The following is a 23996-nucleotide window of genomic DNA, read 5'->3' on the forward strand; positions in this document are numbered from 1 at the left end:
TACGAAATTCTTTTTTGACGGGCAGGGCGGCGCGCCCGACTAGTCCGCGCAGAAGCCGCCGCCGCTGCCGCTTTAGCGAGAGGGATGGGCGGGGGAAGCTTTTCAGAGAGAGAGATGTTTTATGCCACGTAGCGACCACAGGGGGCGCTGCTCCTCCTCCTCCTGCTGCTGCTCCCGCGACCCCTTATATAGGAGGTGGAGGGAGTGGGCGGGGCTTGACTGCAGGTGCTGCGTGCGCGTTGGAGGCAGTGGATGCGTCCAGAGCTCATGCTGGCGGTGGCCATGAAAGAGACTTGCGGGTAAGGGGGTGGGGGAGAGGCTCCTTTGCATGTATGCATGCATGAGACTTGCTCCTCAGGTGTGGGCCATTGCTCAGGAGTCCTCAGTCTCAGGCGTGCAGAGTGAGAGGCAGGGGAGGGTGGGTTGCTTTTCCTGCTCTGCACCCCCCTCTTCCCTTCCCTTCTCACTCTCTTTGCCCAAATTTTCTTTTTGGCGTTCGGGCTGGGATTGCAAACTCCTCTTTAGCTCTTTCCACAAATGCGGTCTCCAGAGGGAAGTAGGCGCGTTACTTTGTTGCAGCGAAACATCAGCCACAGCGAAAGAGTCTCGTGGGATCTTGAAAGATTAAGGCTACTAAGAAGTCCCGTTGAACCCAATGGAGCTTACTTCTGAGGAGACACGTGTTGGATTGCAGCCTAAAACTGTTTGTTATGCTTTTGTGGAACAGAGTCGGTTTAGTCAGATTATTGTTGTTGTTGGTATTATTATTAAGTTTATTAGCCATCCTTACCAATAGGTCCCAGGGCGGGTTACAACAGTATAAGATACAACATTAAAACAGTTTAAAACAAATTACATTTATAACTAGAATGGGTTGTACTATATCACTCTCTCTCAAGTGTCAAAGGACAGAGTAAAGAGATGCATGAAGGGTTATCCTAAGTTGGCAGGGGTGTGTGTTTATGTCGGTGTGTATGTCAATACACACATGCAGGTATCTATAGAGGAGGGGAAAATATATTACCATTTTATTTCCCCCTGACCTTGCTGGTTATACTCCTTCCCTCTGCACAAACACACCCAATTCCTGTGTGTGTATGTTACACCTGCCAACACCTTCAGGTGATTATCAGTGTTTTTGTGTGTGTGTGATGGTATGGCGTGCCATCACCTCTTTGTTTGGCTGCCCTGGCACCCATTTTGCATTGGCACCCATTTTGCATTGGCACCCATGGCTCAAGATATGAGTACTGGCACCTCAGTTTTTAACACCCCCCAAAAAAGCACTGGCCATAATAATTTGTTTGATTTTAAAATAAGGTATTGGGAAACTCTCTTCTTTTTTTAGATCTGAACAGGATGGTATATAACAGATGCTATTGGAGGTAGCTGATTCATAGGCTCTCCATAAGTCGTAATTGACTTGAAGGCATATAACAACAACAAATTTCACATGGCACATAGTTGGGATTCCATGCGATGTAGCAATGGGCACCAACCTGGATGACTTTAAAAGGGGACTAGACAAATTTGTGGAAGATTAGGCTGGGTACTACCTCCACTGTTGGAGTTGGTATGCCTTTGAACAGCAGCTGTTGGGAGCCATAAGTAGGCAGTGTACAGTTTCATGTATGTCCTGCTTTTGGGCTTCCCATAGACACTGTGAGAACAGAATGCTGGTCTAGATGGGCCTTTGGCCTGATCCAGCAAGGCTCTTCTCATGTTCTTAGGTATGTATCTAGGAGTCAAAGTCTTCGTTTCTTGTTGCTTATTTGATTCTCTGCAAGTAGGTGCTGATTAAGTGCCTAATCTATGCATGCAGCAGAACTTGATGGTGGACTGCACCACTTCTAGTATGAGATGCAATTTTTGAATACTTCCCAATTTATTTAAGAACCTAAGAAGAGCCCTACAGGACCAAGCCAAAGGCCCATCTAGTCCAGCATCCTGTAGTGACCAACCAGATGCCTGTGGTAAGCCCACAAGCAGGACTGAGCTCAACAACACTCTCCCCCACCTGAAATTCCCAGCAATGGTATTCAAATGCATACTGTCTCCAACAGTGGTAGTATTTATAAGGCTCTTGTAAAGAAATGGTGCACAAAGGGGGAGTCTAGTGCAGTCTGCTACCTGATGAGCTAATTTTGTGTTCAAAAACATCTCCTCCAGAAGAGAGAAAGTCCATCTTGCCCCCTCATTCCCATCTTATTGTGCTGTATGTTGTAATTATTTTTTGCTCTGCTGGTAGCATAGTCTGGTCAACAGTTAGGTTCTCTGGAGGACTGCTTTAAGAATGGGATATGGTGAAGGAGGAGGAGAGTGCTGCTAGGGGCCTGACTCCCACCTCCACAAATGACCCAGCTCCAGTGCTGTATTTTGGCTAGCAGTTTGGAAACTAAAAGGCCAGGCAGTATCCCTCAGAGGATTGGGTTTGACCCAGAGGCCTGGTAGACCAACAGCTGCATGATAACATAAGCTCCAAAATCTCTGCCCTGAAGAACTTAGTCTATCATTTGCTCACTTCATAAAAATTTTGAATCTCATATTTCTACAGTCAAGTGTAGAAAGTGTTAGAGCCAGTGTGGTGTAATGGTTAGAGTGTCAGACTGGAACCCGGGAGACTAGGGTTCAAATCCTCACACGGCCATGAAACTCACTGGGTGACCTTGGGCCAGTCACAATCTCTCAGCCAAACTTCGCAAGTTTGTTTTCCCATATAAAATGTTGCTTCATACTCGCTGACATTAATCAGCTCTGTTATTACCTGCATTTTAGCATGTGTTATTTTTTAAAACAGGTAAGTACTTTTCACAGTATAGAACTCTGTGTGTATGTGTAGAAGAACTCCTTGTTCATATTTAATGTGACTTTCTTGTATAGGAATTATTTGGAGAACCGGCCACAAAGGCATTATGGGGTCACTTCTCCAATTAGCTTGGCTCCTCCGAGGGAAATAGATTACATCCACACGCAGAAGCTGATTGAAGCCATGAAGCCTTTTGGTGTATTTGAAGATGAAGAAGAGCTGGATCGCAGGTATGGAATGACCATAGCCCAGTGGTACAGCATCCGCCTGGCATGCTGAAGGTCCCAGGTTTAATACCTGGCATTTCCAGGTAGGGCTGGGAAAGTTGCGTGTCTGAAACTGTGGAGAGCCGCTGGAGAAACCTTGGAATGCTGCCGCCAATTAGTGTATGCAACACTGAGCTAGATGGACCCTTAAATATTAGGCAGGTGCCATCTCTGCTATCTTTTCAGTGCCTTTTGAAGACTTTCCTCTTCCAACAAATCTTTTAAGTTGAGGTCTATCCCAGTCTGCATCTGTTTGAATTGCTTTTAATATGTTTTCTTTAATAATGTTTTTAACACTTTTTTTTTAAAAAAGATGTTTTTAAAGCTTTTTTTAAAATGTTTTTAACGTTTTGTTTTAATGTATTTTAAGGTCTTTTTATGATGTTTTAGAGTGTTTTTGGCATTTCTGTTTGCCGCCCTGGGCTCCTGCTGGGAGGAAGGGCGGGATATGAATCAGATAATAAATAATAAATAAACAAATGGACCAATGGTCAGAGTTGGTATAAGGCAGCTTCCTGTGATCCTATGAACACTTGTAATATAACAGCCCAAACAGTAAACATTATTAAGGCTGTAATAATTGCCAGAAGAGTATCCATGTTAATCTTGTAGCAAAACCAGCAAAGAGTGACAGAATTGTTATGTCATAGCTACAGTGCACTTCAGCAGATGTGTGAAGTGCAATCCTGAACCGGCAAGTATGTATGCATGGTTGGAAGGATGGAAAACCAGAAGAGTGAGTTCAGAGGGAAATGGAATGCAAGGACAAGAAGATCGTGATAGTTACCTGAAACTAAAATAGGTACAGCGGCCAGTTAATAAGGCAGTAATAGTGGTTTTCGGGTCCCTGGAATTACAATTCAATAAACAGCTGGAAGCCACCAAAGTATGTGTTTTTAGCGTTACTTCTTGTAAATTTCCCTTTTTTAATACTTTTCCCCCATTGCAGGTTAGTTGTTCTCGATAAACTAAATAATTTGGTCAAGGAGTGGATTGTGGAGGTTGGAGAAAATAAGGTAAGAGGTTTCTCAAAGACACACTCGTTAAACCAGTCTATTTATCTTGCTTTTTGTAGCTGGGATTTTATATGGGATTCGGACTCTTTAATTTGGGGGGGGGCAGTATTGATAACTGCCGTGATGTATGTATTCTGAAATGTATCAGAAGGCTGCCAGTCTACTGCTATGTTCACAGAACCCTCTCCAACCCCTTCTTCTCCCAACCCCAACCTCCCAAAAAAGCCCTGTCTTGGAGGTGATTGGGATAATCTCATAGCAAAGGGCAGTGGCCCCTGATAAATTGTGCCATGTTTCAAGACGGTGGCCTTAAATGTGTTCTGTGACAGCCCATAAGGGGAAGTTGTCACGGAGGGTCACCACTCATTGGTGCTGTGGAGGCACAATGGCTTTGGCTTTTGGAGCAGCTGTTAAAATCTACATGTAATGGTTGGGTCAGAGTCAGATTAAAACTGTTTTTGCCCCAGAAAGTGGTTTCTTTTCTCTTTTTGGGTGTGTGTGTGGGCGGGAACATAGGTCAGGGTTGAATACTTTCTGCTAATGCACTCCACAAAGTGCACAGTTTAAGATAAAATGGCTTAACAGTTTAATAGACAAATGGGTGAAAGGACAGGCGAGAGAAGAGGAAATAAGTAAATTTAAAGCACCATGGCCATTGTATAGGAAGGCTCTGGGAGGGGAGCATCCAATGGTCATTTGGTCCTAGCCAGGCTGACGGAGAGGGGAATTTCACTATCTTGGTACTTGCTCAAGCACAGCCAGGTGCAGTGGCTGTTGATGGAAACGGTCCTTGGACAGGGAAAGAGCGCTAATACTGACTCTTATCCTGGCCCACAACCCCCCCCCCCAAATGCTGGCCTCAGGAAATAAGCTGTTTCCTACAAAGCATGGGGCCTTGGATGCTGTGAAGCATCAATACTGTTATGAGATTGTATTGTGCCTGTATTTTTATTTTTATTTTATTTGTTTCATTTTTTTATTTGTTTCATTTTTAGACCGCCCATAGCTAGTAGCTCTCTGGGCGGTGTACAAAACAGATTAAAAATACAATATTATAATAAAATCAATCACATATATCAACAACAATATTAAAATAAAGCGTAGACATAAACATTAACATTAAAAACATTAAAAAGCCTGGGAGTACAGCCAGGTCTTAACCTGGCGCCTAAAAGAAAGCACCGTAGGTGCCAGGCGTATCTCTTCAGGTAAGCTGTTCCACAATTCGTGGGCCACTACAGAAAAGGCCCTAGATCTGGTAACAATCCTCCGGGTGAGATGGTACCCGGAGGAGGGCCTTAGATACTGAATGAAGTGAGCGGGTAGGTTCATAGCGGGAGAGGCGTTCCACAAGGTACTGTGGTCCCACACCGTGTAAGGCTTTATAGGTCAAAACCAGCACCTTGAATCTGGCTCGGAAACAAATAGGTAGCCAGTGCAAACGGGCCAGGACAGGTGTTATATGCGCAGACCGATTGGTCCTCGTCAATAGCCTGGCTGCCGCGTTTTGCACCAGCTGAAGTTTCCGAACTGTCTTCAAGGGCAGCCCTACGTAGAGTGCATTACAGTAATCCAGTCTAGAAGTTACCAGGGCGTGAACAACTGAAGCGAGATCGTCGCTGTCCAGATAGGGGCGTAGTTGGGCTACTAAACGAAGATGGTAAAATGCATTCCGAGCCACCGAGGCCACTTGAGCCTCAAGCAACAAGGAAGGGTCAAAAAGGACCCCCAAACTACGAACCTGTTCTTTCAAGGAGAGTGTAACCACATCTAGAACAGGATGAACATCCACCATCCGGGCAGGGAAAGAGCTCACCAACAGTGTTTCAGTCTTGTCTGGATTGAGTTTCAGTTTATTAGCTCTCATCCAGTCCATTATTGCGGTCAGGCAGCGGTTTAGCACATCAACAGCCTCACCTGAAGAAGGTGAAAAGGAGAAATAGAGCTGCGTGTCATCAGCGTACTGATGGCAACGCACTCCAAACCTCCTGATGACCGCACCCAGAGGCTGCATGTAGATGTTAAAAAGCATGGGGGACAAAACCGTCCCCTGAGGGACTCCACAATGGAGAGTCCAGGGTGTCGAGCAATGTTCCCCAAAGCACTACCTTCTGGCGACGATCCGCTAAGTAGGAGCAGAACCACTGCCAAGCAGTGCCCCCAACTCCCAACTCCGCGAGCCTCCCCAGAAGGATACCATGGTCGATGGTATCAAACGCCGCTGAGAGATCAAGGAGAATCAACAGAATCACACTCCCTCTGTCCCTCTCCCGACAAAGGTCATCATACAGGGCGACCAAGGCTGTTTCAGTGCCAAAACCGGACCTAAAACCGGATTGAAACGGATCCAGATAATCAGTTTCATCCAAGAGCGCCTGGAGCTGTATGTGCAACATGCAAGCACATCTGACCACCACAGTGGTTTTTTGGGAAATGCCTATGGCCTCAGATTTTCAACGTACAAATGTTTCCAACTTTCCTGCAGAGCCTCCCATCTTCAGTCTCGTCAAGTTCTGCTGGCAAGATATTTACATTTGGTTCCTATCGGCTCGGAGTCCACACAAAAGGTATGATTCTTGTAAGCAGTCTTGACTTGTGAAATGGCTCGTCTTAAACTACTAACAGTTGCTCATTGGAGTGCCTTTTTTTTGGCAGGTGCTGATATAGATGCTCTCTGTGTTGCCCCTAGACATGTGGAAAGGTCAGACTTCTTCCAGTCATTCTTTGAAAAGCTAAAGCTCAAAGATGGCATCAGAAACTTGAGAGTAAGTATTTTGTCTTGCTAGGACCAGCACACACACGTGTGTGTAAGATTCCATTAAAAAGCATTGTGTTTGACATGATATTGGATGGCATGAAGCTTCTTTGTACTGAATTGAAACACTGTTCCATCTGTAGATGATGATGATGAATTACATTTATATACCACCTTTTCCTCCAAGGAGCTCAAAGTTGTGTGCATGGTTCTTCCTTTCCCATTTTATCCTCACAACAACCTTGTGAGGTAGCTTAGGCTGAGAGACAGTGACTGGCCCAAGGTCATCCAGTGAGCTTCATGGCTGAGTGCGGATTTGAACACTGGTCTCCTATGTCCTAATCTGACACTCTAACCCATTACACCACACTAGCTCACATTTTCATTCAAAAAGCAATCGGATGATGTAAAAGCTTATTTATTCTTTCCTTCCTGCAGGCAGTAGAAGATGCATATGTACCAGTGCTCAAGTTTGAATTTGATGGTATTGAGGTAAAGAGATCGTTACTTCTTCTTTCTTTGGTAGAATGAATGTTTGTGGTGGTCATGGGGCCAGACTAGTAGATACACGCACCTGTGTGATTGTGTTTCATGGGTCCTTCTTTGCTTTGCTTTGTTAAATGGCAGCTGATGAGAGGACTGGTGGCAGGTTCCCTTCCCAGGAGAAAGCCAGGAACAAAAGCTGCTCATAGGAAACAATGGAGATTGTTTAAAATAAAAATTAGTGTATATTGGATTGGGCACAAATGTGCCCATCTCACCCTCCTAAAAACCCAAAAACACGGGGGAAGGGAACCCAAACTGGCCCAGCGAGGACTGAGTATGCGTGGTGTGATCCAGCTTGTGCAGTCATTGCCAAAATATTTGAGGGTAAGTGGGCAACCACGCGTCCTCTCTCACCTTGCCCTTCGTGGCTGAGAACTGAGTGGGTGGCTTCAGGGTGCGGCAAACACATCTTTACCGAAAAGGGTCATGCAACCACTCCTTAAAAACCCCTCCCTGGACCAGGAGGTCTGTGATAACTACTGTCCAGTTGCAAGTATCCCCTTCCTGGGGAAGGTGCTTGAGAGGGAAGCTGTGCTCGACTTCAGATCCTCTTGGATGAAACAGATTGTCTAGACCGGGGGTTCCCAAATTGGGGTCCATGGACCCCCAGGGGTGTGCGAGCTTCATTCAGGCGGTCTGTTGCATATCTGCATTCAATATTCACGTCAATTGTTAACTGCATTTTTATTGCGGCTTTTATTTCTTATATTGTATTTTATTCTATGGAAATCAAACTGTAATACAATAAAAATGTAAGTAATAAAAGAAGCAACAAATGCAATTAAAAATCATACAGCGTCTAGCACAACGCATTGCAATTGCTACAAAAGGCAGAAAAATCATTAAGTGGTCCACCAAGACCCTCAGCAACTTGCAAGTGGTCTGGGGGGGGGGGCAGAATACCACTAATCTAGACCCATTTTAATCTGGGTTCAGGCCAAATTTGGGGATGAAATGGCCTTGGTTGCCTTAATTAGTGACCTCTGTTGGGAGAGAGACAAAGGGGAGTGTAGCCTTGTTGCTTTTAATTGATCTCTCAGCAACTTTTTGCCTCCCTGGGCTCCTACTGGGAGAAAGGGTGGGATATAAATCTAATCAGTAAAGAAAGAAACTTTGAATACCATCAACTGGCTCTGTGGGTTGGAAAGTGGAAGTATGGTATATGGTGATTCTGCTCCTGCCTACTTCTTGGAAGGTAGTTTTGGGAGAGGGTTGCTCAGCCCCATTGTTACTTCTGCACTGAGTTCCTTCAGGGTTTGATCTTGTCCAACTCCCAACGCTGTTTTGACCTCACCCAGTGGCTTCATATAGATGTTATCAGGGAATCTGCAGTGCAGTGCCATCAATATGCAGATGACACTCAGCTCTGTCCCCTTGTCAGAACAGAATGAAGCTGTGCAGGTTGTAGACAGGTTCTTGGACTTGGTGGTGGGCTGAATATTGAAAAGATGGGGGTCCTGTGAGTGTGTAGATCCTGGGTCCGGGAATTGGGTAGAAGCCCTGTTGTAGATCCCCTTGAAAGAGCAGGTGTGTAGTCTGGGGCTGCTTTTAGACCTTAGTCATTGGAGGTGGTGCAAGTAAGCCTCAGTGGTGAGTAGCACAGCCATTCCTGGATAGGGATAGCCTTGCCACCATAGTCATGTGCAAGTAACTTCCCAATTAAGATAATGCGCTCTATGTGGGGCTATCCTTGAAGATGATCTGGAGGCTACAGCTTGTGCAAAATGTGATCACTTGATTGTTGAGTGTTCAGCTTCCTGGGAATATGTAACATTGGCCCTAAAGGAGTTGCATTCATTTCAGTGTGCTACTGGGTGAGTCAAGGTGCTTATGTAAGGTGATCACTTGTAAAGACCTAAACAACTTGCAACCTAAACACCTCATTGAGAGGGCCCCTTTTGGTTGCACTCAACTTAAAAGATCCCTTAAGTGGCACCATTTGAAAGATCCTTCTCTGTAGCAACACCCTGATTATGCAATAGCCCCCCACTCCCTCAGGGATGCAGTTTGTGCTGACTGAATTTTCATCACTAACTGAAAACTCAGTTACTTGCACAGGTATTTGATTAGGTGTATTTATTTGTTGTGAGTTGATTTTATTGTTCTTAGTGTGCCCTGATTTTTATCTGCCCTGATTTTGATGGAATTGCTTTATTTTCAATTTGTTTTATTGTACTCCACCTTGTCAGTGAAGGGTGGGTTAAAAATATTATTGAATGAATAAAATAGAGATACTGGAGCAGTGTCTGAAACATTCTAGACCTAAAAGCCTTTCTACCACTTTAGCACAGATTATGTCGGCCAAGCCAGCATTCTTGAAGGTTGGTGGCAGGCTGTTCAGAGTCACTACTGAGAGACTACTTCCATTTCTTACCTCTTTAGATCGATCTTGTGTTTGCAAGGCTGGCACTGCCAACCATTTCTGATGACCTGGATCTTCAGGATGACTCGCGTCTGAGAAGCCTCGATATAAGATGCATTCGGAGCTTAAATGGTAACCCCTTATGCGTCCGGAGCCCTGAGAGGGACTGCTCCATGCTGCTACTCAAGTAGTTGGCCATTAAATGACTGATGCTAAATAACACACACTCACTAACTCTTAAAGTGCATGGTCTCCTATGGTTGGCTTCTAAAATACAGCCTAAACTACAGCTGGATAAATCTTTGAGATGTTACTGTCTGTGGAGTCTGGCATTAATGTAGCATTTTCAAGTGCTGAGAGATAAGAGTTTGTATTCAACATAGCGCTAAGGTGATCATTCTGTCTGTGTAAGGATTTCTCCTTGCACAACAGAACATTCTCCCCTCTCTTCCTCCCATGCCCCCTAAATCTAGTCTGGGTTTTCCCCTAAACATCCAGAGCAGATTTGGGGATGGTGCAGGGTGCACATGAAAGAAAACAAGGGACATCCCATTGGGCTAGCAGTAATCCTTGCCCTTGTGCAATTATTTTACTGAGTACCATCCATAGTATTGTATCCAGCTAAATCATTGTACACATGGAACTACTGCAAGTGCGACAGAATTTCTGCTCCTTTTCATCCGTTGCCATGTGCCCCCCAAGGGTTGTGCGAATAGTGCGGGGGGCAAGCTGCGGGAGAAGAGATAGGGGAAGTTCCATATGCTTTTTTTTTTCCAATTAATTTTTATTCAAATTTTCAAAATCAAGACAATACAAAAAGAAAAACACAAATTAAAACTAATACAATAAAAAAAAAACTATTGACTTCCGATTTGTCGTAGTTCAAATCACCTTCCTCCAGCAGTTATCTTAGTTGGTATCAAATCTCATTAACATCATATCATTTTATTCTTCTACAAAAAGTCAAAGAGAAGTTTCCAATCCTTGAGATATATGTCCATCAATTTTTTTCTAGATAGACATGTCAATTAATCCAACTCATCAAGTCTACTAAATCCAGTAATTTCAATTCGCTCTTCTTCCATTATCCGTGTTAATTCCATCTTCCATCTTTGCGCACCCAATAATCTTGCTGTCATAGTCATATAATAAGAGTCTGATAGGAATTTCCTTGATCACAAATATTTCCTTGCCATCATTTCCGAACGTATCACTGAAGTATTGTTGCAAAACCGCATCTCTGTTCCTCTTTTTTACAGAATGCACTAGCACATCTCTTGAAGGGTTTTTCATTGTCACAAAACAGGAATTAATTCTGTAAACTTTCTCCATTTCAAGTTCCATCAAATCCTTCCAGTCCAAGAATTTTTTCGAACGGATGATATCTTTATCTCCAATCTCTCCACCAATTCCCTCAGGGACAGCGCTGAATTCCAAACAGTAATATTTGTCTCCAGGATCCATCACAGCCAGGAAATCCAAATCTTTTTCCAAGACCATATTTAATCCAATCTCCAGGGCTTGAGCCTTCCCTTTAATTTTTCTTTCATCCTTTTTTAATTTTCCAGATTTATCTTTGTTCTCCTTTCTCATAGAATCCTGAATTTCTTTCAGCTCCTGTTTCATTTCGCCAAATTCACTCTTCATCACTTGTCTGTTATGTCTGAGTTCCTGCCTTGTTGCCTTGTTAGCTTAATCCCATTCATTATTTTCTGAAACATATCTAAAGAGAAAGTCCCTTTCTGTACATCCATGATCTCAACCACCTTCTTGATTGTCATTCTTAAAACCAAAAAAACAAAACTCCTTCAATTTCCAATGTCCAATGTCCCAAGCAAAGAACAGTTTATTTCTTTATCCAGTTACAAAGGAGTTAATCTTTCAAGCCAGCTGACGTCACCCTCCAGACAGCACGAACTGCCTTATCTCTTGTATGTCCAAAAGTGCAAAAACAACTTTAATTCACAGCATCCAAATAATTAGTAGCAGGAAGAATGAGCAGATTCGTCAAAAAAAAAAGTAGACCGGAAAAAATAGTCCCAGACATATATTACTCAAAAGTCTTATAAATCAAAATCTTTTTTTCCCTCTAAATTAGAAACCCCTCATCCGTTTGTAATCTTTATAATGCTGAATTCCATGCCAGCCTTTTGCAATAAAAATAAAGATAAGCTATTTCTATTTTCTTCCCCTTAGTTCCGTGAATAAAAGGGAAAGTTATAACTCACCCAGGGTTTCTTAATTGCTGGTTCTTTGACAGATCTTTTTAGCTGTATTGATAACAAAATAATAATAAAAGACAGGAGAATGCTTGCCTGTTAATCCGTTTTTCTTTGAAGAAAAAAAAAGTCTCACTTAATCAGTTGAGCTGGTTGGAAATCCTAGCTCCGTCCGAGCTGCTGGAAGACCTTCTTTCACAGAAAATTCTAATGAATTCCAGCCTCCAGCAAAAACAACAAAGCTCTGTGGAAAATCTCTACGTTTCTTCCTTATCCGGAAGAAATTTTCCCCAGTCAAAAAGTCCTTCTGACTGGTTTTAAAACTGAAAAAGTTTCATCCAAGACGGGAGCCCGTCTTAGAGGCAGCACAGGCGGAGCGATCCTCCTGGGAAGTGGGAAGTTCCATATGCTTGTAGAAATCATTCCACGTGCGCTTTGAGTTAGTTGCATACAGCCTCAGTGCTTTAATTCTTAATAACAACCCTGTAAAGTAGATTAGGATTATCCCAATATTGGTAATCTGAGAGAATGCCTTCTCCTGTAGAGACCTGCCTGGTCAGTAAGACTTTCTATTGAGGCCTTCCTGGCCTCAGCCTGTGGCTGCAGCCTGTGGCTGTTCATGTCACGGCAACCAGCAGAAGGGCCTTCTGAGTTGTGGCACCCATTCAGTGGAATAGCCTCCCCTCTGAAATAAGGCACACGCTGACAGTGATGCAATTTCAGTGCCTGCTGAAATGTTTTTGTTGGCCATTGATGCCAGCTTCTATTCATTTATTGAATTTATCTGACTTCATATTTCAACAGAAATCTCTAGGCAGTTTAGAAATCCCAACAAAAAGGAATCAGTATAAGAAACAATACAAATTCCACTTTCAGAACCAAATAATAATGCTGCTACTCCTACCAGTTACCAATTTCTGGTGATGTTTGTTGGTTTAATCTGCCCTTCCCCTGACCTGTCATGCTGCTTATCTGATTTTTTTACATTGCAGTTTTAGAGTGTTTTTATAAACCACTCAGTGCTGTATTATGAAAAGTGGCATAATACATTTAAAAAAAAATATTACAGATGAGGGCTGAGCTTGCAATAAATGGTCAAACCTGAATGGATTCAAAGACCACATATAAGAGATATTTTGAGGTGTCTATCTTAGACGCTAATATTGGGGAAAATTAGAATTTCTTCCAGCAGTTCTCATTCTTTTTTAAAAAAAAATGTATGAATAGGAAGGCAAAAATACATTTGCCTAACAGCTTTGGTGACACATTGGCCAGGGTTTTCAAATACCTTTGTCAGATAAGTGTCTGCTAGTTCAGGTTGCAGCTCCTACCATTCATTTTACTTTTTCTCACATGGGAAGGTAATACCTGAAAAATAGCAAATTCAGCACCATATGCTGCTTTAGTGAAGTACACATTATTTCCTTCACATCTCCTATATTTGCGGGACTCTTTGACACCATCACTGCCTATTTAGAGGACATGCTAGAGGGAGACACGTTGGGCCATTCAGAAGCAGATGCTGGCAAGCTGGCCTTTCCCTTTTTGCTTTTATCTTCTGAGCCCTGAAGGTGGTTCAGTTTTTGAGAACGTCTAAAATTGCTTTTTCTCTGCTGTCTCTTATTCCTAATTGGGTTTTTATCTGTCAACTCTGCCATTTTTACCTGTTTGTTCATTTGTTTGTGTGCATGTGTGGCATTTCAGTATCGTAAGCTGCCTTATGCTCTCCTAGCGAAAGATGGGATATAAATTTATGTGTGTTCATACATTTTGTATGAAGTGCAGCAGGAGTCTAGTCGAACCCTGTCTGAAGGATTGTCTGTTCGGCTTCTGGGCCTTGTGCTTGCCATCCCTGGTCAAAGCTGTCTACTAAGTTTAGGTAGGCAAACCAATGTGTCAGTCTCAGTCTTTCAGACAGTTGTGAGATATATATTTAAGTTCTGTTTTTTCTGCACATGTTGACAATTTTGTTTTTGTAGAGGAAAGGGCGCACACACCTTTTTTTCCAGTGGTTCTGTACTTCAGTTTAGGAGCCCAGTCCCAAAATGTTGGGATTAAGATTTATGCGTTAGTTCTAATTTGTGTCCTGCACCTGTTGCATTTCTACTTCCTTTTCTGTATGTGAGCTAATCTACTTCAAATAAGATCCCAGGCCAATTACACAAGCATAAAGATGAAAATTTAGCAATCAGAACATGTCTTGGCTATCTCGAGTTCTGTATATTTCCCCTCAAAATCAGGCTAGTTTTATCAGACCCCTACAATACTCTTTCATTGTCTTCCTTATATCTGCTTTCTAAAGAGTAAACACATTGGTCAGGATCTAGAAAGCAACTCTAAGCATACTTGATAGGGAATTTTTGACTATGGGTAGCAGATCCATGTGCTGTTCTATATTTTTATTTTACCTTTTCCTCCAAGAAGTTCAGGGAAAGGTATGTGGGTCTCTCCCTTCCCTGCTCCCCAGAGTAAGTTTGGTACAGAGGGACTCTGGCTTGCAGTCGCTCAGAGACCTTCACAGCTGAGTGGTGTTGGAACCTAGCGATTGGCTGCAGCTTCAAAGCAGTTTGCTATGCAGACGCATGAGTTTGTAACCCCCCTTGGCCCACAGAAGTAGCCAAGTGGTTTGTTGAAGCCTGGACGTAGCATGGGCCTGGTAAATCTAGAATTTCCACTTAACTTTGTCAATTCAAGCCATGTTGTGCAGAAGGACTTAATCAGGCAGAATTAGCAGCTTGTTCTGCACCAAGTCTATTCTATCTTGCTGCCTCTCAGTAGCCTGATGCCTTTGCTGGATTTGACGTGAAGGCTTAACATTTGCCGGCAGGTTGCAGAGTCACTGATGAAATACTTCATTTAGTACCAAACAAGGAGAACTTCAGGCTGACGCTCAGAGCAGTTAAACTGTGGGCAAAACGTAAGTACTTAATACATCAGATTTTGAGGTATCGGCCTCTAAGCTTAATAGTCCTTGAAATGGCTCTTTAGGCTAAGCCAAGTGAGCTTGTCACATGTGCATGTTGCATCAGAATCTGCATAATGGCAATTATGTTGCAAATCCTGGGGATTTTCCTTTAAATAAGTTTGTATGCTGTCTAATGGTTGCAGAAGAACACCTGAAAATGAGCTTTGTGCATACCATGGACTGTGAAAAAAAACAAATAATTGGGTGTTAGAACAAATTAAACCAAAGCGATCACTAGAAGCTAAAATGATGAAACTGAGGTTATCATACTTTGGACACATAATGAGAAGACGTGATTCACTAGAAAAGACAATAATGCTGGGAAAAACAGAAGGGAGTAGAAAAAGAGGAAGGCCAAACAAGAGATGGATTGATTCCATAAGGGAAGCCACAGACCTGAACTTACAAGATCTGAACAGGGTGGTTCATGACAGACGCTGTTGGAGGTCACTGATTCATAGGGTTGCCATAAGTCGTAATCGACTTGGAGGCACATAACAACAACAACAACAACGGTTGGTAAAATATGGCTTGGGAATTTTTGTACCTTAAAATCCCCTCTCTGTTTTAAAAACAGATGTACTTAAATGCATGCACAAAACTTTCCAAAAACTTAAGGTGCATGCTCCTCCTCATGCATGTTGTTATGGGAGTCCTGAGCTATACCAAAGAAGCTGCCCCTGCCCCCAAGCTGGCCTGTCAAATGTATGCCATGGCTGCTGATCTACTCTCATTACAGAGATGGGCAGATCAGCAATGTGAAGCCACCTTGCATGTTTGCCTTGGGCTTGCAACTGAAACTGGAACAGGTTCAGAGGAGGGCAACAAGGATGATCAGGGGACTGGAAACAAAGCCCTATGAGGAGAGACTGAAAGAACTGGGGGTGTTTAGCCTTAGGAAGAGAAGAGTGAGGGGAGATATGACAGCACTCTTCAAGTACATGAAAGGTTGTCACACAGAGGAGGGCCAGGATCTCTTCTCTGTCGTCCCAGAATACAAGACACAGAATAATGGGCTCAAGTTGCAGGAAGCCAGATTTCAACTGAACATCGGAAAAAACTTCCTAACTGTTAGAGCCATACGACAATGGAACCAATGACCTAGAGAGGTAGTGGGCTCTCTGACACTGGAGGCATTCAAGAGGCAGCTGGACAGCCATCTGTTGGGAATGCTTTGATTTGGATTCCTGCATTGAGCAAGGGGTTGGCCTTGTAGGCCCCTACCAACTCCACTATTCTATGATTCTATGCATGCAGCTAGGTGCCTGCTGAAAACTTACCTATGCCATCAAGTTTATGCAGGCAATTAAGAAAATATCTTTCTGCAATAGTTGATGATCTCTCCTTTTACATTTTTACATGTTTTGTATATATATGTATGATTATTAATCGCTTTTAATTTTTGGTAGTGGTATACAAATATTTTTATGAATAAAATAAAACTGCTTGTACATAGTTCTGATGAGCATCTTCAGATTCTTGCTAGGCAAGCGAGAGAAAGTAGTGTGGATATAGCACACTGATAAGTTAATGGAAGAGAAACAGGTCCCACAAGGGGGAGCTATTTCAATAGCAAAACATGCTTCTGAATCCAAACCTGAGTTAAACTAAATGAATTGCTGCTTTGGTTTTTTCTAAGGCTTGCAAAGGAAAGGTGAGGGAATCTCCGTTCTGATCTTGTCAGGGGAGTGAAGAGATAAGCCTCCCTTTTTGTGTTCTGCCTTCAAAGTGAGAATTGGGCTTCCCCTCCCCTGTAATTCGTTAAGGAAAAAGAAGATATGTAGCTGCCCATAGTGTAATTAACTGCTAGTTTGGCCCTCTGCTAGCCTGAAACAGTTCAGGAAATACTCAGGAAATCTGAATGATAATTATCTTCCTTTTAGGGCGTGGGATTTACTCCAACGTGCTGGGATTTCTTGGTGGTGTTTCTTGGGCCATGTTGGTGGCAAGGACGTGCCAGCTGTATCCAAATGCCTTGGCATCGACGCTAGTTCATAAATTCTTCCTGATTTTTTCAAAGTGGTAAGTATCTGATAGACCTTCATGAGTCATACATAACCAGACCATAATGTGGGCAGAATAGATCTCAGGCCAGCAAAACATTACTACTAAGTTATGGCATAGCAAGTAAAGTGACCATGAAATTGCACATTTTACAATATGATGCCCTTGGAATCCATCCCAGAGTGCCTTAAGACTTGCTGCAGTGAATGCACCTTTCTACTGTCAGGATGTTTTCCTAGCCTAGAATGTCTGTTGAGTGTCTCCCTGCTGCTTTGATTAGGAGTTAAAAACTGTGTATGCTTTCAAATTCTGAATTGTTAATATTGTGTGTTCTGCACACCAGGATTATAAATAAAGTAAGTGTAGTGCTTAGACTGCTTTATGAGCATATCCCTAAAATAAACACCATTTGGCGTTTACCCTACCCTTCTAGGGCAAGGGGAGGATATGGTTGTATTACATTGTTTCATCACTTACTGCATAAAATGTCTTGAATGACTTAAAATTGTAAAAAAATACTAATACCAACATTTTAAAAAAAATCAAAATAATAAAAACGTTATTTACTAAAAAGTGCAACATGATAAAAAGGACAAATCCTACTCCTCCCTACTGAAAGACTTAACACCACAATAGGCTAGGGCAGTTGTGGGGAGCCTTTGGCCCTCCAGGTGCCACTGAACTACAACTCCCATCAGCCTTGACGATTGGCCATGCTGCCTGGGGTTGATGGAAGATGTAGTTCAGCAACATCAAGATGTCATTATACCATATGATCCCAATTAAAAAACAAAAACCTGAGTAAACAAATACCTTCAGGCACCTAAAAGTTGATAATGATGGTGCCAGACACACCACCCTGCAGAGAGCATTTCACAGCTGGGGAGCCACCACTGAAAAGGCCTGTACTCATGTTGCCATCCTTTGCACCACGGTGGGGAGGGCACATGAAGAATTGCCTAGGATGCACAGTCTGGGCAGGTCTAGGAGATAGACTTTGCAAGTAACTTTTAAACTAGGAGTGTGTTTGGCTGATGTCAATCCTGCACCCTTCCCGATTACTTTTTTTTTTTACAGAGAGAGTTGAATGCTTGAGTTTAGAGCACTGACAGCTCTTTGTATTTTTAGTCTTCCTTTGCACAATGTGGCTTCTTGGTCTAATTAGCACTTCCATGGTATAGAATGATACCACATGATACAATGTCTCATTGTACTTCATCAGATTTCTTGCATGCAAGATGATCCAGGCATGGCATGCAGATGTCTGTAGCACAGATAAGGGTAACTGGCATGCAGATTCCTAGGCTGTAGTATGCAATGTGTGTTGGGGGGAGGGGCATCTGTGGGCTGCTTTATCTCAATGTCTGTTGCAGGCTGTTGTCACTGATCTTTCTCTTTCAGGGAATGGCCAAATCCAGTCTTGCTGAAACAACCTGAAGAGAGCAATCTCAACTTGCCAGTCTGGGACCCCAGGGTTTGTAGAGCATGTTGCTTTGAAACAATTGTGTATTCCACACCTTCAGTGGCATCAGCTCTGTTCAAGTCTTGCTGCCCTTGAAGCCCCATTGCCTCTCTTTCTTCACAACACCAGTGACAGCTTTGCCAAACCTGCCCCCTGATAAAGGTGTCCTTAATGAGAGTCATTGCAGTCCATGGTATCTGCAAAGCTCTCCTCCAGCACCACATTCCAAATGAATGTATTTTTCTCTTATCCGCTTTTTTCACTGCCCAACTTTCACATCCGTACATAGAGATCGGAAATACCACGGTCTGAATGATCCTGACTTTAGTGTTCAGTGATACATCTTTGCATTTGAGGACCTTTTCTAGTTCTCTCATAGCTGTCCTCCCCAGTCCTAGCCTTCTTCTGATTGCTTGACCATTGTCTCCATAATGACTGTGCCGAGGTATTGATAATCCTTGACAAGTTCAATGTCCTCATTGTCAACTTTAAATTTACATAAATCTTCTGTTGTCATTACTTTAGTCTTTTTGACGTTCAGCTGTAGTCCTGCTTTTGTGCTTTCCTCTTTAACTTTCATCAGCATTCGTTTCAAATCGTTACTGGTTTCTGCTACTAGTAAGGTATTGTCTGCATATCTTAAATTATTGATATTTCTCCCTCCAATTTTCACACCTCCATCTTGGTCCAAGCCTGCTTTCCATGTGATATGTTCTGTGTATAGATTAAATAAATTGGGTGATAAAATACACCCCTGTTTCACACCCTTTCCAATGGGGAACCAATCAGTTTCTCCATATTCTGTCCTTACAGTAGATTCTTGTCCAGAATATAGGTTGCGCATCAGGACAATCAGATGCTGTGGCACCCCATTTCTTTTAAAGCATTCCATAGTTTTTCATGATCTACACAGTCAAAGGCTTTGCTATAATCTATAAAGCACAGGGTGACTTTCTTCTGAAATTCTTTTCTCCGTTCCATTATCCAACGTATGTTTGCGATATGATCTCTGGTACCTCTTTTCTAAATCCAGCTTGGACATCTGGCATTTCTTGCTCCATATATGGTAAGAGCCTTTGTTGTAGAATCTTGAGCATTACTTTACTTGCATGGGATATTAAGGCAATCGTTCGATAATTACTGCATTCCCTGGGATCCCCTTTCTTTGGAATTGGGATGTATATTAAACACTTCCAGTCTGTGGGCCACTGTTTAGTTTTTCATATTTCTTGACAAATTTTTCTCAAAATTTGGACAGATTCAGTCTCAGTAGCTTGTAGCAATCACCTGTTCCTGGTGATTTGTTTCTTCCAAGTATTTTAGGAGCAGCTTTTACCTCACATTCTAACATTTCTGGTTCTTCATCATATGGTTCCCCCATGAATGAATCTGTCATCCTTGTATCTCTTTTACAGAGTTCTTCAGTGTATTGCTTCTATCTTCTTTTTATTTCATCTTGGTCAGTCAGTGTGTTCCCCTGTTGATTATTTAACATCCCTACTCGTGGTTTAAATTTCCCTTTAATTTCTCTAATCTTTTGGAATAGGACTCTTGTTCTTCCCTTTTGTTGTCCTATTTCTATACAATAACTATTGTAATAGGTCTTTGTCCCTACATACTAGTTGCTGTATTGTTGCATTTAAGGTTCTGACCATGTTTCTATCTCCTTTTGCTTTTACTTTCCTTCTCTCTTTAACCATTTTAAGAGTTTCTTCAGTCATCCATTGAGGTCTTTCTCTCTTTTTAGTTAGAAGTATTGTCGTTTTGCATTCTTCCCTGATAATGTCTCTGACTTCACTCCATAGTTCTTCTGGTTCTCTGTTAACTAAATTTAAAGCCTCAAATCTGTTCCTTATTTGATCTTTATATTCTTCTGGGATGTTATTTAAATTGTTTTTTTGGCATTATGATTGCTTTGTCTGTCTTCTTTAACTTTACTCTGATTTTTGATACAACCAGTTCATAATCTGTACCGCGGTCTGCTCCTGGTCTTTTTTTCACAGAAAGTATGGGACTTCTCCATCTTCTGCAACCAATTATATAATCAATTTGATTCCTATATTGTCGATTTGGTGATGTCCACGTGTACAGTCATCTTTTTGGTTGCTCAGAAAATGTGTTTGCAAGAAACAAATTATTGGCTTCACAGAATTCAGTAAGTCTCCTGCTTCATTTCTGTCTCCTAAGCCCCATTTCCCCACAATTCTTGGTTCTTCTCTGTTTTCTGCTCTGCATTCCAGTCTCCCATGATTATCATCACATCTTGTTTTGGTGTGTGATCAATTTCTTCCTGTACTTCTGCGTAAAATCTCTCCAAGTCCTCTTCTTCTGCGTTTGCCGTTGGAGCATAGAATTGGATGATGTTTATGTTGATAGGTTTCCCATTTAATCTCATTGATATCACTCACTCAGACCTTGCTTTGTAGGTCCTAATTGCTTTTGCTACATCATTTCTCACTATTAAGGCAACCTCATTGCTTGTTAATTTCTCATTTCCTGCACAAAATATTTATAGTTGCCTGACTGAAAATGTCCCATTCCTGTCCATTTCACCCACACCAAGTATTGTAATGTTGACACGTTCCATTTCTTGCTTGACAATTTCTAACTTTCCCTGGTTCATGCTTCTCACATTTCATGTTCCTATTGGGTGCGTCATACAACTCCGGACTTTCCTTTCGCATCTGTGCGCATCAGCCTCTGGGCTTCCTTTCGGCTTTGACCCAGCTGCATCATTAGTCACAGTGCTACTCATACTTGTCTTTTGTTCTTCCCCAGTAGCTCGGTGAGTCCCTTCTGACCTAGGGGTCTCATCTTCCAGCACTATCTCATGTTGCATTTTGGATACTCTGTTCATAGGGTTTCTGTGGTAAGAGATATTCAGAGGTGGTTTACCACTGCCTTCCTCTGAGTTTGGATGCATCTTAGTCTGGTATCTCAGTTTTGACCATTCTGCCGTGGGTGCCCCTGCTAGGAGTCTAGCCTCTTGGTCTAGACTTCTGAAGCCATTGTTCTCAGCTTCTTCAACACTCTCAAACCCCCTCACCACGTTAAGGTGTGCATCCTAGAGGAGGAGATTTTCATAGCATGTTGTTTTATAGAGTGGTATCCAACTGAACATTTCTGCTAGCACAAGGACATCTAGCTGCACAGTGGGGCTTCCCTACCCTCTCCTGTCCTTGTCACCCCTAAATCTGCTCCAGAGGGTCGATGGAACCCTGTAACAGGTTTTTAGGGTAGCTTAGGATGACTTGACAGCCCTCCTCCATTTGAAAAGAGGAAGCAGCATATAAATTCCATAGTATGTAAATAAATGTGCTTCCTTTGTATCATGTGCTAAATATTTAACTGGATTTTATTTTACTTATTAAAAAACTTATAGCCCACTTCTTGAGCAACTTCCTCCACGAAGCTTACAAATGGAGCTTCTTCTGCATCATGCACTAACTACTTAACAGTACTTAGTATTCATACAGCAATTTGTTGCAGTACTCAAAACATGCTGCATGCATTGACTTGGATATTCTTATGCCATCTTTTATAAGGCAGTCAGTATCTCCACACACACACACTCCCATTGCAAAAAGGGAGTAAGGTTGAATGTGGCCTGCCTAAAGCCAACCTGTGAGTTCATAGGGTTTGAAAATGGGACCTGTTTCCAGTTCATACCCTTAGGACAGACAAAAAGGAAGCACTTCTTCACACTGTACAGTTAATGTATGGAATTTGCTACCACAGTATGTAGTGATGATCAACTTGAGTGGCTTTAAAAGGGTATTAGACAAACCCATGGAAGATGGGGCTCTCAGTGGCTACTGGTCATGATGGCAGTGTGCTAGCTCCAGTATGCCTCTGAGTACCAGTTATTGGAGATCACGAGTGGAGAATGTGCTCTTGCACTTAGATCCTGCTTCCAGCAGACATCTTGACCATTGTGAGAACATGATGCTACTAGAAAGATGGGCGCATGATCTGATCCATCAGGGCTTTTATTGTCTTACAATCTTTCACATGCCACAGGTAAATCCATCCGACAGGTATCATCTGATGCCTATCATCACGCCAACCTATCCACAACAGAACTCTACATATAATGTGTCTACTTCAACTCGAGCGGTAATGGTAGGAGAATTCAAATACGGTAAGCCACCTTGATCTTCCCAAATGATGGGGTATGAAGAACTAACTCTGGTAGACTCTGGAGCAAGAATGAGGTCATCTCTTTCTGAGAGTTGTTTTTTATTCTGGCTGTGCTCAACACTGGTGTTCCAGATCACTTTTGATCTACCAACATCTCATGAGAATACATTCCTCTTTTTGGCAGTTCCTGCTATCTTCTCCAAGCCATCTATAGTAGTGGACTTGAATTGTTAAAGCTGTCTCTGAGGGCAGGTTATACAGCAATAGAATTTACAATTATAAAACAACTACAATTGTAAAATACATTAAAAGTTCCCTGTTGATAAAAAAGTTAGATTCAGCAAAAGAGGAGGGTCCCACAAAACAATACAAAATACCTTAACTGTGTCAGGGTAGGGAGATGTGTCTTCCGCATATGGTAAAAGTTGTACAATGAAAATGTTAAACACATCTCTGTGGGGAGTTCCACAATTCAGGGATTGCCACAGAAAGCCTTCTCCTGGGCCACTATTCCCTCTGCAGATCTTAACACCTGAGAAGGTTGGTAGGGATGAAAACGGTCTTACAGATATTTGGGATAAGGCATTTAGGGCTTTAAACACTGAGCACCTTGAACACCTGGCAACTAGTGCAGCTCTTTTAAACAGGTTATATGAGTTTTACTGAATATTCACTGGGAGGCGGATAAATTCTCCAACAGTTTCTCGGGGTTGGGGCCATCCATCAGTTATGACAGCAGCACTGCTTCATTTTTCTGCTGGTGCAAGCAGTAAGTGCGTTGGCAACCTTGTTGCTATTTTGCATCTTTCCCACTTTACCCCCAGGTGTAGCATCATTCTAGGGCATTTGGAGAAGGGGGAAAATTGAAGACTACAACAAAGGATGGAACAAATTCTGCAAAATGGCTCTCTTGTGGATTCTTCTGAGATTCTCTTCTAGCTTTCTGAAGAATTCAGTAGGTGGGAGGAGTGTGCAGGGAGTGTCCTTTAGAACAGCAGATTAGGAAGGGGCAGGACTAGATGTCCCATAGTCTTTGCCCCCTCTTGTCAATCCTTCCTCTTACTATTAATGTCCAGTGCAATGCAGCACAAGATGCCACTTAACTACACAGTGATTTTCCCAGCCCATGTCACTCATTAGTGATTACTGGGGACAGGATAGAACTTAATGTGATAACACAATGGCCACATTGGCATGTAATGATGAACCATGGCTTAGCACAGAGGTGGGGAGCTTCCAGCCTCTGTGTTAATCATGGCCCATCATGAGGGGCCATTCCCCCTCCAAACATGCCCACCAGCCCATATCACTAGTGATATCAGCTGATGGGCAGGAGGACAGGGTTTAATCCTGCATTGGCTGTATGATCCTGTTCCCAACAGGGAACACACAGGATTTAATCTCCATTTATCAGATGAATGGAGATTAAAGCCCTATGCAAAAGTGCCCTATGAT

At 42.5% G+C, this 23996-nt stretch overlaps 1 protein-coding gene across 2 annotated transcripts in view; it reads left to right on the plus strand.

Annotated features, from left to right (window-relative positions):
• Window positions 1–215: 215 nt before the first annotated feature.
• Window positions 216–23996, plus strand: part of PAPOLG (poly(A) polymerase gamma) — a 46860-nt gene continuing 23079 nt past the window's right edge. For both annotated transcript variants that reach the window (XM_061625778.1, XM_061625779.1), the window contains exons 1-11: window positions 216–299; window positions 2881–3036; window positions 4022–4088; window positions 6574–6655; window positions 6744–6853; window positions 7282–7335; window positions 9772–9883; window positions 14798–14887; window positions 16819–16957; window positions 18341–18413; window positions 22422–22542. In XM_061625778.1, coding sequence (XP_061481762.1) covers window positions 253–299; window positions 2881–3036; window positions 4022–4088; window positions 6574–6655; window positions 6744–6853; window positions 7282–7335; window positions 9772–9883; window positions 14798–14887; window positions 16819–16957; window positions 18341–18413; window positions 22422–22542 — 1051 coding nt within the window. In that variant the 5' untranslated portion in view covers window positions 216–252. The remainder of the gene's footprint in view (window positions 300–2880; window positions 3037–4021; window positions 4089–6573; window positions 6656–6743; window positions 6854–7281; window positions 7336–9771; window positions 9884–14797; window positions 14888–16818; window positions 16958–18340; window positions 18414–22421; window positions 22543–23996) is intronic.

Source organism: Rhineura floridana, chromosome 4 (assembly GCF_030035675.1).
Source record: "Rhineura floridana isolate rRhiFlo1 chromosome 4, rRhiFlo1.hap2, whole genome shotgun sequence".
In the NCBI taxonomy this organism is placed as follows: Eukaryota; Metazoa; Chordata; class Lepidosauria; order Squamata; family Rhineuridae; genus Rhineura; species Rhineura floridana.